General features: G+C 37.0%; 1 protein-coding gene across 2 annotated transcripts; it reads left to right on the top strand.

Moving 5' to 3' along the window:
- The first annotated feature begins 1,213 nt into the window (after positions 1-1,213).
- Positions 1,214-6,661, top strand: SUT2 (sucrose transporter 2). 2 transcript variants are annotated; one of them, XM_020373746.2, is made up of 14 exons: positions 1,214-1,668; positions 2,111-2,176; positions 2,515-2,613; positions 2,699-2,763; positions 2,876-2,960; positions 3,075-3,108; positions 3,243-3,342; positions 3,746-3,821; positions 4,253-4,612; positions 4,757-4,900; positions 5,074-5,307; positions 5,458-5,521; positions 5,605-5,648; positions 6,226-6,661. In XM_020373746.2, exons 1-14 carry the CDS (start codon positions 1,423-1,425, stop codon positions 6,394-6,396), a joined length of 1,788 nt encoding a protein of 595 aa, XP_020229335.1. In that variant the 5' UTR covers positions 1,214-1,422; the 3' UTR covers positions 6,397-6,661. The 2 variants fall into 2 exon arrangements, with proteins under 2 accessions (XP_020229335.1, XP_020229336.1); XM_020373747.3 differs by having other exon boundaries at positions 1,595-1,668; positions 2,724-2,763.
- Positions 6,662-17,876: the final 11,215 nt, after the last annotated feature.

Below are 17,876 nucleotides of genomic sequence, written 5' to 3'. Positions count from 1 at the left end.
ATAGATAAACTTCAAGACTAATTTTAAACATCTAACTAGATATAGTAAAATTCTATTAATACAAAAGTGTTTATTACATTAAAACAATATAAAGTGTATTAACTTTTTCAATAAATTCATACCATTCTTAGGGTGGCAAAACGGGCAGCCGGGCTCGTTTTAGCCCTGCCTGCTATTAGCTCGCCAAAAACGGGCCAGGCTGGGTCGGGCCGCCAATGTAAACGAGTTGGGGATGCTAGCTCGCCCCGACTAAGGATAGGCTGGCGGGTTGGCGGGTCAGGTCGCATACAAAAAAAAAATATAAAAAATGGAAAAAAAATATATATTTTATGTTCAAATAAAAAAAATTGCTACAAATAAATAAATATAATCATATAAAATTAAAAATGCATACATATTGTACATAATATATGTTTAACAAAAATAAATTACAAACTTAGAACAGAATCAAATAGAAATTAGTTCATTTACACTAAAATCAAAACCAAATTATAAACGTATAAATTACTTATAAACTAAATTTTTTGATAGTCCACAAAACAAGTTCAAATATAATTAATTAACTTTGAATTTTTATTTTAAAAATATTAGAAGCTTTCTTGGAAGAAATTATCTCTACTTTTTTTTCTTTATCATCTTCATCCTCATCTTCTACATCAAAATAAAATAAACATAAAAATAATTAAATTAAAAAATATATATGCGGGCCAGTGAGTTGTGGCAGACTGACCCGCTATTTAGTCCGGCAGGTTGGCGGGCTTGGTAGGTTAAAATAATAGGTCCGACTCACCAATTTTTGGCGGGCCAACGAGACGGCCCGCAGGCCACGACCCACTTTTCCATGCCTAATTCCTGGTTACTACATTTGACATCATTTCTCTTTTATAAATTTCGCATGATTCTAAAAGTGATGCTAACATTCTCACCAAAACTAAAAAAAGTGGAATGAATTGAGTCAAGACTAGTAATTAAATTTATTTTATGAATTAATAGTGGCGCTTGGAATTATTTAACATTATTCTCTTGTTTAATGAATTTTCTCATTTATCAATGCTGCTAGTTCATTTATGGACTCAATCTGAACCGTTAAATGAAGGAATCGTCTTTACTTGATGAGTTTCCAAAAGGAGGGACCCACACGCGGTTGAACTCGCCACGTGGCAGTGTAGCAGTGAAGGAGTACCATACTTGACGCTGGTGCAACGTAGCGGATCTCCCTCGCAACCACGGTAGCCTCCATTTCCTCCTCTATTCTTCTTCTTCTTCTTCTTCTTGCCAAATTCTTTGACCCCCCTCTCTCTCTCTCTCTCTCTACGATCCACGCGAAAAGGAGAAAAGAAAGGAAACCCTAGACGGCGTCGTTTCGCTCTCTCTCTTTCTCTCTCCATCGCGTGAATGTGCATCGGCGCGTCGTAAATCGTGATGGCGGGGAAGACTGACTCGGTGTCGATCCGCGTTCCGTACAAGAACCTTCGCCACGATTCCTCCGCTCCCGAAGTCGAACTCGTCGATGTCGACCACCGGAACTCGCCGCCTCCGCCGAATCACTCGCCGTCGCCGCCCAAGGCCAACGCCTCCCTCCTCAGACTCGTTCTCAGTTGCACCGTCGCCGCCGGCGTCCAATTCGGCTGGGCCTTGCAGCTCTCTCTTTTGACGCCATACATTCAGGTCTCTCTCTCTCTCTCTCCTCCTCCAGGCTCCAACTAAATCGATGCGTTTTTCACTTTTCGATATACGCGGTTGCATGCTTTATCAGATCCTTCTGTTTCGCGGTTGCGCATTGCGTTTTGTTGTTATTTCGATCGGAACCGGATCCTCTACGGTTCATGAAGGAGCTGCACGAGGATGCAGTTGCATCCAATAGCGGATAGTTGATGACTTAATGTATTCGCATTATAGCTTTTTTTAGTAATTAGTTAATTAACTTTAACGGTTCAGATCGTTTGCAGTTTATATCTTAACTGAAGAGGATCTTAATCCAATTGCAACCTGATTCCTGATTTGGCTTCGTGTTAGTTGTTGAATTCGCTTTGTTTATTGAGTTTGTGTAGTGTGTATCGTTATATTCAGGATTCCAATTAACTATGTGTTTTGTTGCGTTTTGGTGCAGACGTTGGGAATAGGACATGCGTTTTCTTCCTTTATTTGGCTTTGTGGCCCCATTACAGGTCTTGTGGTAAGCGTCGGGTTTTCCTCTCATCTTTGGCAGTGATTTTCATTATCTTGTGCTAAACATTTTGACTGCATTGGTTTGTTTTACTGCTCCGAATTTTATCTATTTTTTGATGAATGCGCATGTATGACTAACTACTGGTGAATTCATGCTTGTCTCTTGCTGCTTTGGCCTTGTGTATTGTGATTTAGATCTGAATTATTCTTGTAAAATAGTAACTGATATTTTCATTGCAAAGCACTGTTTGTGGAATGTAGACGGTGTGCTACAAACAAATTTAGGATTTGTTCTTGTTGGTTTTGAACTAGTAAGTCACATGTTTGTCTTAACTTTTCGTAAAGGTTCAACCCTGCGTTGGAATTTGGAGTGATAAATGTACTTCAAGGTTTGGCAGGAGACGGCCGTTCATTTTGGCAGGATCTCTTCTGATATCTGTGGCTGTAAGCATCAGTTACATTGATTGTTTACGTTGATTTACTTAATACACTGCAGTATATATAAGCTAAGTCAAGTCTTGTAATTTAGGTGATATTAATCGGATTTTCTGCAGACATTGGATATCTATTAGGTGATACACACGAGCATTGCAGGTTTCCGCTGTCATCCTTTTGTTCTTTTCATACTCATTGTATTTCTTCTACTTCTTAAATTTCACAGATATGACCATAGACATTAATGAAATTCGTATGTCTTAAATCGTAGAACTTTTAAAGGGACCCGAACAAGGGCTGCTGTTGTATTTATTCTTGGGTTCTGGATGCTGGACCTCGCAAACAACACAGTGCAGGTAAGCATGTTAAAGTAATTGACATGTGCTTCTTGTGTTATATTATCTTTGTACTGATACAGTTGTGTAGCAGGAAACTAAATTTCCCTTTATTTCTTCAATTTTAATCTGCAGGGGCCAGCTCGGGCACTTTTGGCTGATCTGTCTGGTAAAGTTTGCTGTCTTGTTTTCTTTGTTCAAATTGTCAACAACCACAACATGGTTTATTGATTTCCATATTTTATTAAATACTTGTTTGGTAGTGAGGAAACATCATTATATAGTAATTTTTCTTTTATTTAGGTCCTGAACAACGCAATGTCTCAAATGCTGTATTTTGCTCATGGATGGCAGTTGGAAACATCCTAGGATATTCTTCTGGTGCTAGTGGAAAATGGAACAAGTGAGACTTTGCTTATATCTTGTTTTTAATTTGAATTTCTGTACATCCATACATAAGTAAAATCTATTCCATGTTGTTTTTAGTAATATGGTCACCCATATTTGGTACATGATCTTATTAAATCACTAATTGGAAACGAGACATGGGAATTAATTGGTTTTAAAATTCTGCAAAAGGGTAATCTAAAAATGTAGCCTATTTTGGAATAATGTAGCTTATGTAAAGGGTTGCACACGTGCTTTTGATAAATAGATTAATGTATATGCAAATGTTTAGGACTTGGGGCTTGTTATTGTGATTCTCTTTGCAGAAATAAGCTGGTGTTGGCTTTGTATTTGTGTTATACTGTTGTTCTTTCTATATTTCCTGCTGATTAATATTTCACCCTTTCTTACCAAAGCAGATGGTTCCCTTTCTTGACAAGTAGAGCTTGCTGTGAAGCCTGTGGCAATCTTAAGGCAGCATTTCTTGTGGCTGTGGTAGGTTACTTCTAAAATCTGTTTGATTGGACCTTCATATTTTACTTGTTATGTAGGATGTTAGAAATCATAAGCATGAGTGCATGACTGATCTTAGAATTGCTAAACTCATACTCCAGTTTTTCTAGTTCTTTTTTTTTTTTCGGTTCATTTATATTTATTAATTTAATTCTCTTGTGGGATGACTTCATCTTTACTCGCATTATCTTATGAGGCAACATCATGTATACCTGCATTATCTCATGGGTCAACATCTCTACGCACCTTACTATTTAAAGAAAGCAAAGAGAAGCACTGTTAGAAAAATCCAGTGCTATTATGGCCTGAGTTCATCAGCTGGCATATCTGCCAAGTTAAATCATACGCTGTTAAACCTAGTTTTTAATGCATAATTTTTTTAATAGCTGGAATCTCATAATGCAAAATTGCAGGTGTTTCTGGCATTTTGCACACTTGTCACCCTATACTTTGCTAATGAGGTTCCACTTGCTACTGCAAGTCAACATCATGACACGTCAGATTCTGCTCCTTTATTGGATGAACAACAACAAAATGGTGTTGAATTTTCAAAATCAAAGCCTTTATCTGTTATTGATGAACCCAATGGTATGGGAAATGAGGATCACATTCAGAAAGAAGTAGACCTGAAGCATGAGAATTTCAAACCTGAGGAAGATCATTCTGAAAATTTAATGGATGGGCCTGGGGCAGTACTGGTAAACTTGTTGACAAGTTTAAGGCATTTGCCACCTGCTATGCATTCAGTCCTGATTGTAATGGCTCTCACTTGGGTAGGTACTGCAGTGTTTATCGGCAAAGGTTTCTGCCGATATTTATGTGTTATCAAAATAAGTTGTGAATGCTATTACTCTACTGTTTGTGCTTCCCATTTGAAATCCTTCTTATGTTTCCTTCTATCCTGTCTCTACCTGCAGTTGTCATGGTTTCCCTTCTTTCTGTTTGATACGGATTGGATGGGGAGAGAAGTTTATCATGGGGATCCAAAAGGGAACGCTTCTGAAGTTTATCTATATGATCAAGGTGTTAGAGAAGGTGCATTTGGTTTGCTATTGAATTCTGTAAGAACTCAAGATTGAGCATATTTTTATTTTATAAGAGATTTGTCACGACCTATACTGATGATGATCTGACACTTTTTTATCATTTTTCTTTTATTAAATTAGACTCTCTGGATTTTTTCCTGCCGAATTATTGGTTTAAGTCATCTGACATTGCTTTTATGGCTTGATAGGTTGTCCTTGGAATTAGCTCTTTCTTCATTGAACCAATGTGTAACTGGATGGGTCCAAAATTAGTATGGGCAGTGAGCAATTTTGTGGTCTTTGTTTGCATGGCTGGCACTGCTATAATTAGTCTAATTTCGGTTCGAGATTATACTGGAGGGATAGAACATGTAATAGGAGCAAGTGAAACAATCAAGATTGCTTCCTTGGTTGTGTTTGTTCTCCTTGGTTTCCCACTTGCAGTAAGTATAAGGATTGTTTCATTTCCACATTTAAACTATTTTGTTTTAATGCTAGATTCCTTTTCCTTGCATCTCAAGCAATCATACTATTAGCTCTATTAAATATCTATGGAATTTTAGGACATTATAAATTTTCTATTTTTGTGGCAGATTACCTATAGTGTTCCTTTTGCTGTCACAGCAGAGTTGACTGCTGATTCAGGTGGTGGCCAAGGTTGGTATTAGTTGTAGATGTTATCCCTAATATTTGGTCTTTTAAAGTTTCTGATTTCAAGATGTTTGCTTTATTGTGTGCAGGATTAGCTATAGGAGTTCTAAATCTTGCAATTGTTGTTCCCCAGGTAATTATTACTCCACCTTTCTCGGAGAGCAGGCCCTTTATCTTGTTTGTTTATTTAGTTTTATCACTGCTACATGTGTCTTTTTATGATGATATATATTTTATGTTGGTGCAATTTGGTGTTCATGTCTTTCCTATGCACTTAAACTCCTTTTCTCCCCTATCTTCTTCCGTATCGGTATTTTTGGATAAAATTCCAGTGCACTTCATTTTAGAACAGGATGCTTAAAGTTTATTACGGTTGAAAAACTGCATTGTGTATGAAAAATAACTACTTTGAGAAACAATACAAGGTAAAAGGAACCTAGGTGGAATTTTTCGTCTGTTCTTCTAAACTTGTCTATCCATTAATTTCCTTCTAGTTTCGTATTATTATTAGTATTAGTAGTAGTATAGTGTCTTCAAGTAACTGTTGGCATTATGGCCAAACAATGACTGCTTATTTCTGAGGTTATTGAATTAGTTGGTCATAATGAGTCTCTCTCTCTAGAATGTAGTGGAGCAAGACATTTACTTTTTTAAAGTTTGAATTTCTTGCAAATTGTGAATTGTTTTTTATGTATTATTGGCATCTTTAGATGGTTATATCCCTTGGTTCTGGTCCTTGGGATGCTCTCTTTGGCGGTGGCAATATTCCTGCCTTTGTTTTGGCTTCTGTATGTGCTCTTGCTGGTGGTGTCATTGCAGCTCTCAAACTACCAAATCTGTCTAGCAGTTCATTCAAGTCAACGGGATTTCATGTTGGCTAGCTAATGGGAGATCTAATGTGGTAATATTTTAACTTGTACATGGTCCTATGAAATTGGGAGTACACACGAAATATAGAGAGCTGGCACGCTGATTACGTGTTATGTTGCTTTCCAATCCACAGAAGGCGCGTGCCATATTCAAATTCATTCATTTTTCTCCCCACATCGTGGGTGTCTGTATTTTATGTAATGTTAACCCACTGCACAGTAGAAGAAAGCTTAGGTGCATATAGCAACACATTTTTTGTAATCTGGTATTCTGTCACTTATGCGTTCTTTGTATGAGATGTGAATAATAGAGGAAACTAAATACAGGGGATAGAAATGAAAAGGAAATAAAGTATACAAAAATATGTTTAATGAATATAATCAAAGTTTAAACTGATTTATTTATTTATTTGGATTAATGAAAGTAAAAAAGAAATAAATAAGCCGTATAAAAATATTTATATATTATAACACTAATATAACCAAAAAAATTTAATTTGTAGTTTCTTTTTTTAAAAAAGTCGTTTAATCCTTTAAAAAAACAGCCCAAAAAAGAGCTTCAAATTCCCTATTTTCGCCTAAAAAGATAATTATTCGTACTATTAGTTGAAAATTTAATATTTTATTCTGTTTGCCATATTTTCCTCTATTTCCGCTCTCAAACATATATAGTGATTAAAATATGATGAGAACTGGATCAAAAAGAATATGAAATGCCCATTTTCTTTGATCATGAACAAAATTCCCTATATTTTATTCTGTTTGATATATTTTCACAGATTCTTTGATCATTAACTAAATTCCCTATGAAATGCCCATTTTCATTTTGTTAGTCTGCGTCTGGACCAATTGCGGAGGTAGACTTTTTGAAAGTACAGTACATTGGTATCTAGAGCACCGTATAAGTCGTTTGAATCTCTAAGCATAAAGGGATGTTCGTGCTGTGTCTGTTGTAATATATAATTTACCAACGGTTGACAAATGACAAGTACCTACTTAGGGAGGCGGATTAAATATATTGCTCCTTAATCAAGAGATAAATTATATAAAACTAGAGCAGAAAAAGTAAATGAAAATGATAATGATAGGCATGTGAACTATGGTTAGAAAAGCCCAATATGACAGGATAGTTTTTTTCTTTCTTTTGACTGTTTAAAGAGCCTAAAGGCCCAAAAAGGAACAACAGCAGGTACACTACCTACTAAACAACGTAGCTGAATACTTGACTAACAAAGGGATATACATAGAAATCAGGGATATGATCGAAGACTTCCATATCCCAATACATAGAAAACATGTTTACAATGAAAATAGGCTACCAAAAATTTCAAATTATGGATCTGATGGACCAAGTTCTTGCAAGGGTAGTGTTCGTGAACTCACTGGTTTCTTATTATACAGGGTTTCATCCCTGCCCCACCCTGCACCCCCTTCCCTTGTGAGTTGTGACATAAGTATTACTGAAATACACTGAAGATATATTTTTATAAGGATTTTCATCTATAAGACAAGTAGTTACTTGTTGTATTAGGCATTAAAAATGAGCATGGGGTAGTCATACGCCTTGTCGTCGTCTACCACCAACGATTGGAATTGTGCGCACGTCCGCAGATATGCACACGCTTATATGGGAGTATCATGTAATAAAACAGTGATGAAATTTATAATACAGGTTGGTGTAATAAAATTTAAATTAGCCACATAGCAAAACAAACCTTGTCTGGCATTGATGCAGGCTTGCCATGTGCTTGGGTGCAGGTAATCTATCTATTTATATTGTTGGCAGGTCAATTCTGTGTCTTATTTTTCCTGCTCTTCCTTTCTTTTTTCTGTTAAGAAAAGGTTAATCACCTTTATATAATAATAAAATGCCAATAGTACAAAGCAAAAAGAAACGTGTTCCTTGTACATAACCTAGTTTACTAAACGGCCCCAATTCAATTATGCACACACGAAACGAAACGAGAGATATTCTTTTAATCTTTAAATTTCATTTCATCTCCTTAAGTTGTATTTTTACATGATAGTTTTGTATTCCAAACATATTGAAATTACACCACACCAATTGACTTTTTATCATTGTATTGGTACCTTTCGGTCTCCAATTAAATCGAGCACCCCTTGGGCCTTGACATGACTCGAGTGGCCCAATCAGCCCTGAACAAGTCATGAAGTCCAAGTACAAACCTGGGAGTCATTAGAGCCGAGTACCCCTTGGTTAATACATAATCCGAAGGGGTATTCAATCACGAGAAAGGCTGACTTGTTCCTCGCTATAGAAACCCCATCATCCTAATCTTAGTTAAACAGTACAAATCCACATCAACAGGATATAAAACTCAAGTTATTAATCTCTTAACCCAAAAGGCTTATCAAGCCCAAATACGTCACTATAAATATAAGTATTGATGGGACAAAAGGGAGAGACAAGATCATTTAATATTACAACATTTATTGCTCTGAACCGAATACTCACTTAAGCGTTGAAGTGTCTTTACAAGTACCCTCCCACCACTTGGAGCAAGGATCCAAGCAATTATTACCCCAGTTTTGAAGAAGACCAAGCATCAAGAGGAAGATCAATAAGGAAGTGTTCTTAAACAGGGACATTTTGGCACTCACCGTGGAACCAAAACCTAAACGATTTTTGACCCTTTGAGACAAGATGGTAGCAACTAGAAGTCAACAGGAGATCATGACTATCCCCAACCTAGGGATGCCACAAGAACCAAGACAACCAAGGAATCAAGCAGTAAGGGAAAAAATAGAAGAGTCCAATGAAGATCAACCTTATATAGTTGACCCATCCTCAGCAATCAAACAATTAAGAGTAGAGATGATGGAACTCTAGAGACTTCGGGAAAAGGACACTCATGAGTTGTCCATCCTAAGGAAAGAAAATGTTGAACTCAAAAGTGACAATTGCTCATGGCAATCCTCTTAGAGCATTCCCTCGACTCGGGGTTCGCATGACCAGGGCGAGTCTTCGGGATGGTATAGGGATCCCAAACTCTCCAATCAACCCACCGCATTCGCAACAGTCACACTAGACCAGCAAAGACATCAAGGAAGAACACCTTTCACCCAAGAGATAGTAAACGCCCGTCTACTTGATAACTTGAAAAACTTGACTTTAGATCGGTACGATGAAACAACTGACCTAGATGAGCAACTTGATACTTTCATCACCCAGGCTAGCCTATATACGAACGAGGATGCTGTCCTGTGCAAAGTATTCCCTACTTCCTTGAGAGGGCCTTCTCCTTGAGAGATCCACCAACTGGCTGAGGAGCTGCACTTCATCACCGCACCATGGCCCTTCACCATATTGGGTATGAATATTCTAGGACCATTCCCTCTAGCCAAAGGACAGTTGAAGTTCCTCTTGGTAGAAATGGACCATTTTGGATTGAGGTAGAACCATTAGCCACCATCTCAACTAACAACATTCAGAAATTTGTATGGAAAATCATTATCACCCGATTTGGCATTCCCTATGCCCTAATCACAAACAATGGTTTGTAGTTTACGGATTGAAATTTCAATGAATTCCTTGATGAGTTGCACATTAAACATAGAATGGCATCTGTGGAGCATCCCCAAAGCAATGGACAGGCTGAATCAACAAACAAAGTCATCTTGAAAGAACTAAAAAGTAGACTCGGACTAGCCAAAGGCAACTGGCCAGATCACCTATCGAAAATCCTATGGGCATACAAGTGTACTCCCTAAACTTCCACAAAAGAAACTCCTTTCTGGTTAACATATGGAACAAAAGCCATGATACTAGTGGAAATCAGTGAATCTTCACAGTGAAGACGATAACAATTCAAGAAGAAGCACTAAGCATGGAGTTGGATCTCATTGACGAAGTAAGAGACAGAGCCCTAATCAACATGGAAGCATGCCGAACAAGGCTAGCAAGGCAGTTTAGAACCAAGGTCAAACAACAGGAGTTTCAACTAGGAGATTTAGTTTGGAGGGTTACGAGAAAAGTGAGAAAGAATTAAGCACAGGGCAAGCTGGCTCTAAACTGGGATGGACCCTTTAGGATATTACATAACTTGAAGAATGGGGTATATAAGCTTGAAGAACTTGCGGGGAACACTGTCCCACGAACATGGAATGCTACCCATTTGAAACATTATTATAGTTGAAACTTCCAATTGTATTCATAGGTGCACTCTTTCCCTACCTCGGGTTTTATCCTCTTAAAAAGATTGTAAAAGAGGTTTTATCGGGGAGGTTTTTAATGAGGCACCAAGTTTATGAAAGTCATTTTCCATTTCAGTTTCCTTTTAAAATGTCCATATTCACCCAAGTTTAAGTACCACACTCCCTTCCAGGCTCACGCTTGGTTAAGGTTGATCAACAAAACCCTGTCGAGTACTATCGCTCGGCCAAGAACAAATACCACAATCCTTGTTAAGGGTGGTCAACAAAATCCTCCTGAGTACTATCACTCGGCTAAGGATGAGTACCATAATCCCTCCCAAGCTCACGCTTGGTTAAGGTTGATCAACAAAACCCTTCTGAGTACTATCACTCGGCCAAGAACGAGTACCACAATCCCTCCCAAGATCATGCTTGATTAAGGTTGATCAACAAAACCCTCTCGAGTACTATCACTCGGCCAAGGACGAATACCACAATCCCTCCCAAGCTCATGCACTTGGTCAAGGTTGATTGAAAAATCATCTTTGAATATACCCACTCAGCCACAGTTACACACCAAATTCCCTTCACAAGTATCTTTACTTAACCAAGGTCGAATAGAATCCCTCCTGAATACACCCACTCAACCAAGGTTGCATACTAGAGTTACCTATAGGATACTTAGTGAAGGATTGAGGTCCACCCTTATTCCCGAAGCCCAACTTACCATGGTCACAAGCATAAACACACAAGACCGAAGGTGGTATACACGCATCTAGATAGGTGAAAACATAAAAATCAAAGAGACAAGAATCATAAACTTAGGAAATAAGCGAGGTTGAAAAAAGCAAAAAAAAAATTGCATAAACTTGTCATTAGTACAACAAGAATGAACACTATCGGCCTTGGGTACAAGTAAATATAAGACTAGTTGGGCCAAAATAAGAAAAGATATATCCTCCCAACCCAAATACCAAAAACCACCCCCCTTTACATCATTCACAAAATAGATGTATCAAAAAATTCGAAGGATCAATCATTGGCCACGATCTGGTCATCTCCATCACCATCCTGAGTATCCTCATCATCTTAAATAGTGGTCTCGAGATCCTCGGGCGCGATTGATTGAGAGGAAGCCACCTCATCGGGCTCAACATCATCAAGCATATCGTTATATTCCATGTATACCCCTTTGTACAAATCTTTGTTCACTTCAAAAGTAAAGTTTGGAAGGACATTACAAAAGTAAGTTGCCTTTGACTTGCCTATGCTTCGAACGTGAACCATCTTGCGCACTAGGCTCTACCCTCCCCTTACTCTTATCCCTCCTCTTCATGCTGTGAGATTCCAGAGGAGGAATATCCCAAGGGGGGCTTGTGCCTCAGTACCTACAAGTGTAGCATCAATGGCTACGCTTCGGTGGTCCTCAGCCCAGACATGGGCAGGGGCCTGTTTATGCACTGCTTGATGGTAAGAAAGTCCCAATTCTTTTTGTGCCATCCAGCCTGCAAAAATAGAACAGTTACGAACCAACTTAACTATAAAATTAAAGTAAATCATCATAAACACATACCGCCTAAGTCAAAGCGAGGCCAAGGCAACCTCGATAATTAAACCAAAAACCATGTCAAAATCTCTCAGGGTAGATTATTCAGATACGTTAATGAATCGGCTTCCTCTAGGTTGAGCAATTGGCCGGATATTCGTCATACTTTCGAGGAACTTGAGTCCAATAGAAGGGGAACAACGGAGTCCCTTCGCTATCATAAAAGTAGTTTCGACCGATCACTAGATCTATCATCACTTTTAAAAACCCCGCCTTGAACCCTTTAAAGGAAGAAGTGAATTCCTTAAAAAGAAACCGATCCACATGCCTTATTAAAGACAACCACTTCACATTCTTGTTGGAAGGGTGTGTGTAGAAAAAATGCAAGAATAAACCTACACTTGGCTCTACATAATGGTATTTACATAGGATCCGGAATGCCTGCATGGTCACCCACCCGTTTAGGTGTAGTTGGGTGGGAACCACGTTCAAAACATGAAGCACACCCATCTGGAAATCATCGAATGAAAGTTACATCCCGAGATCTTTAAACAAACACTCATACATGTTAAAGAAATCACCCTGCTCTTCTCGCTTCGCCAAGAAGATGCAGTTGGCCTCACCAGACCCCTCAAATTTGCAACGATACATCATTATTGGATAAAGGTCAACATTTTCCCATTGTGCCAATCGACACCTTTTCAACAAACGCTCAACAGTAGACCTCTCATAAAATTGCGAGTAGTATGTCGTCACCTCCCCATTGACCCACTTATACCCTGAAATCTCGCAAGGGGGAACTTTTATTTAAAATCCCGAGGGTCCATCTCAATGTCAGGAAGCTCAGATCCGAAAGAGTTACTCAAACTCTCATCGGCATTGCTACCAAAGAGTTGTCTTGAAGAACTCACAGACATCTCGACCTCCTTAAAATTAACTGAATTACCAATACCAGACAAAGACCCAGATGATAAACCTAACTCCTCGACTACGACTATGACAAATAAACCTAAGATACTTGACCGAGCGTACAACACACACAAATGTACTTGAAAGTATTCAAGAGGGAGAACAAAAAGAAGCAATATCTCAAGATAGACTAGAAGCGTGAGGCTTCATTCACAGGAACCCCTGTATATAGCTATCTAAGGTGAAGAGGAAGGGATGCCTCACTTGGAATACTTAATAAATTCAAATCTAACAGATATGTGTGCACCATTTCAAATCAGTGCACGAATCACTAAGTAATAAAATGGTGCAATTAATTCACTATTGTAGAAGATGATGGGTCCGCATCCCAAAATAATAATGGGAACACCCCCCAACAAGTACGTCGGTCTAGGAAAATATACACCCCTTCGACAGGCTAATGGTGAGAATGCTTTCCCCAAACACGAAACCCTACACAAAGTGGTAAACTCCTCGGCCACGCAATGGCACGAGTACTCTTACCAGCCTCAACTATTTACGAAAGGATACACCTTTTTGGCCACTTAAGGCTGTAAATACCACTTTTACCAAAGGTTGTACCAATTCGTCCATGAAAGAACATAAACACCTCTTCGACTTGTTAACATACTGAAAACCCTAGTCATAACCATACGAACAAATCGCATCACAACAGTTTTAACCAGTTCTGACATCTCTATACCTCTTGATTATAACCAGGGTCCGCACCCTCAAATCTCCCCATTCCTTGCGCCTTTCATTCAAACCCCTTCGTCATGACTCCTCGGGCTTTGGGGAAAGTGTACTAGTACCCTTTGGCCTCCAATTAAACCGAGCACCCGTTCGGCCTTGGCACGACTTGAGTGGCCTAATCACCCTTAAAGTCCAAGTACCAACCTGGGAGTCATTAAAGCCGAGTACCCCTTCAGCCAATGCAAAATCTGAAGGGGTATTTGGCCACGAAAAAGGCCAACTTGTTCCAAGCTATGGAAACCCCATCATCCTAATCTTAGTTAAACAGTAAAAATCCATGTTAACCTAGATTAGGATATAAAACTCAAGTTATTAACCTCTTAATCCAAAAGGCCCATTAAACCCAAATATGTCACTATAAATACAAGAACTGATGGGACAGAAGAGAGATGTATGATCATTTAATATTACAACGTTTATTGCTATGAACAAAATACTCACTTGAGCGTTAAAGTGCCTTTGCAGGTACCCTCCCCATACTTGGAGCAAGGATTCAGGCAGTTATTACCCCAGTTTTGAAGAAGACCAAGCATCAAGAGGAAGATCAGTAAGGAAGTGTTCTTCAACAGGAAAAATCATTAACTTATTTAATGTAAAATGATGCATGAATACTACCTAAAGAGAAAATAAGGAGAAGTGCACATGTGATAACTGATAAATATGTAACAAGAAAAAAATATGTTTATGGTGGTAGCGGCAACAATGGTAATGGTGGTAGTGATGTTGATGGCAATGTTACCATTTCCATCACCACTCGTATTATCATCGTCATTATTATTATTATTATTACCCCTCTTTTCGTCATTAGCGACTATAGTGATGGTGGTGACAAAAACAAAAATAGTACAACAATGGTGGTAGTAATGGTGATGGTGACAATAAGTGGTGGTGATGACAATAAAAATAATGATCTTATAAGAGAAATGTTTATGATTGAGTTTTTATCCCAATCATTAATTTTTAACCAAAGGTTATTACTTAATCCTATCATCTCTCATAATAAGACATTCATCTCACTTGATACGTTCCATGTGTATTGTTGGTCCCACTGTACTAGAATTTAGGAGGGGGTTGAATAGATTCTATCCTAAGATAACTCTCTTTTCACACAATTCTTGAAAACAACCTATCAAGAAATCTAAAATACAACCTTTGTGCAATTTGAATAACAAATAATAATAGATTATAAGGTTTATTATTGACGTAGCAGAATATCAAAGTATAAGCAGAGAATCAATCACTTGTAATCAAGGTTGATTTTATATTACCTTTTTTTATATAATCAAATTCAATTACAAGAATGAAGTTTAGAGTTGGTACTATAATTGAAATTTCATTTTTCATAAATCTTTAAAATCTTTAAAACAAGAAATCAACAAGATTCTTAAAGATAAGGGTAAGAAGATAAAGAACACAGAAATTTATACTGGTTCAGCCATCCACTTGGCCTATATCCAGTTTTCCTTGATTTAGCACCCACTAAACCAAATATCATTCACTATAATATTGTTTTACAAACACCTTGCACACACAATACTACAAGAATTCAAACACACATCAATCTTGACACCACAAGATTGAAAACAATCAAAATTTCTATACCCCATAGAAATTACTTGAGAAACCCTACTCAAGATTTTAAAATCTCTTATTGAGACACCCTATCTCAAAAGATACACCAATTAAAATGAAAATACAAGTTTAAAGATCAGAGTAATATCACCTAATTATGTGAAGATGTTGATCTTTCACTCTTGAATACAGTTCTTGAATTTCTTCTTTCAAGAATTCATGTTCTATCTTTGCACTGCTTGAAATTTCAGAAAATTTCTTTGTTAACACTTTTAACCCTATTTTTTGAAAGTATTCCTTTTCTCAAAAGATTTTCAAAAAGTTCTCTTGATGATTCTTTTTAATTTCAAAATGACTGATTTTATAAAGTGCAAGACGTGATTCAGTTATGAAGAGTAGTAACATAATAGTAATCTATTACCTGTGATGGTAATCTGTTACATGCTCTTTAAAATTGAACTAGAACATAAAACTGTCCAGGGTAATCGTTTATCTCTAGGGGTAATCGATTAACCCATGATTCTAAAGTCCTAGAAATTCCTTTCATTTTTTAGTAATCGATTATCTATATTGGTAATCGATTAACACAATGAAAACTTCATTTTTTCAGCCTGATTCCAAGCAAGAGACTCTATTTTAATCTATTACGAATTTTGGTAATCTGTTACCTCAGAGAGTACTTGAAAAACAATTTTTTCAGTAACAGACTTGGTAATCTATTAACACAGAGGACATTTGAATATCTTTTTCCAGTAACAGGTTTGGTAATCTATTACCCTGAATGGTAATTTGATTATCAAAGTTACCTTGAAAATTCTTGCTTGAATCAAGTCATATTTCTATGTTTAAACACTTGGTAGTAAATTACCCTTTTTAAGATAATCTATTACTTCATGTTTACTCGTGGAAATACTTAAAAAGCAAATTCTTGGTTTCTTTAAAAACTTGACAGGTTCTTGAATTAAGCATTCATTATCATCATCAAACATAAACAAACACACACACAAGCCTATATATATTACAATCAATACAATATTCTTTTGAATAGGCTCAAACATCATTAATATCATAAAAACTAAAACTTCTTGAAGAGTCTTCTTGTCATCTCAATGATCTCCATCATCTCCAACATGTATGTGTGTACCACCATCTCTGATAATAAGACACTCATCTCACTTGATACGCTTCATGTATGTGTGTACAAAACACATATTATAAGCTTGCATAAAATATTACAAATAGAAAAACTCTACAAAAAAGTTCATTTTATACTTTATGCACAAAGTAAAACATACTAACATTATTCTTTTCATGCATTTTTCAATTTCTATTATTAAGAATTAAGCCTTTTGATTTTGTCCTTAGGTACAATGTAACAACCCAAATTTTAGTTTTCAAAAAAAGCCAAATTGAGGTCGTTAGGATCTTACCAATGAAAATGAATAAGTTAATAATATTCAAATAAAGCCCAAATGCATGATGACCTAAGGCCCTTTAAGCCATACATGATGCATTGTATTTTATAAGAAGGGACATAATAGAGATTAATATTAGCAATTAGAAGTAGAAGAGAGAAGAGAAAAAAAGATAAAAGTGGGGAGAAGGAGAAAGAAAAGTGATGGAATCATGTGTTAAGTCAGACGAAGATGAAGCAATTCCAAGTGAGGTTTTGAATATGACAAATATAATACATATTGTTATTTCTAACAAGTGTGTCAGTGTTTCAGAAAAACATAAATATAGGCAAGCTGAAGAATGAAACAAGAGCTACTTCATGCACTAAAAATGAAGGCATAAAATGAAAAGTCAAAACAAGACCAAATCAAGAACCAAACAAGAATGGATTAAACAACAAAGAAAGCCAAATGGTCAACTCAAATGAAAAACATAATATGTGCATTTACCAAGAGAAAGGAAGAAAAGACAACCAATAAAGATGGGTGAAGATGAAGCAAAACATGAGAATCAGACAAAGCAAAACAAAGGATAGATGGAATATGAAATGTGCATCAGAACGAAAATGAAAGTGTATGAATACAACCTAGAGCACAACACAAAAACTCAGACGAAGATTTGGTCAAAGATTAGAAGAAAGTCAACTGCACGACATACGAAGGATAACACAGATTAAAAGACATGTCAGACAAAGAACAAAGTCTGTCCACCTGTAATGTTGACTAGATTAAGAGAAAAGTCAAAGCACTAAACTCATATGCTCAAACAAAGGCCAAGATTGAGATGCGTAGGATCAACAGACGCAGACAAAGACTGCCATACAAGCAATTAAAGAATCAAGCCTTAAAAGACAAATTAAGGCAACATCTATAATCAGTTAAATGCTCTCAACGTAAAATGCATGATCAAAGAGAAGATAAGAAGAAGAAGAAAAGCACGCAAAAGCAAAAACATGCATGTGTCAAAAAAAGTACATCACTTTTTGAAATAAGGACAACACTCTACAGCTATGTAACCAGAAAAAGACAAAAAGGTTCCTAGGTTTCTACTAAATTCAGACACT

This window comes from Cajanus cajan, chromosome 3, assembly GCF_000230855.2.
Source record: "Cajanus cajan strain Asha chromosome 3, NIPB_CcT2T_4, whole genome shotgun sequence".
NCBI lineage: Eukaryota > Viridiplantae > Streptophyta > Magnoliopsida > Fabales > Fabaceae > Cajanus > Cajanus cajan.
This window is presented reverse-complemented; position numbering and strand designations above follow the sequence as displayed.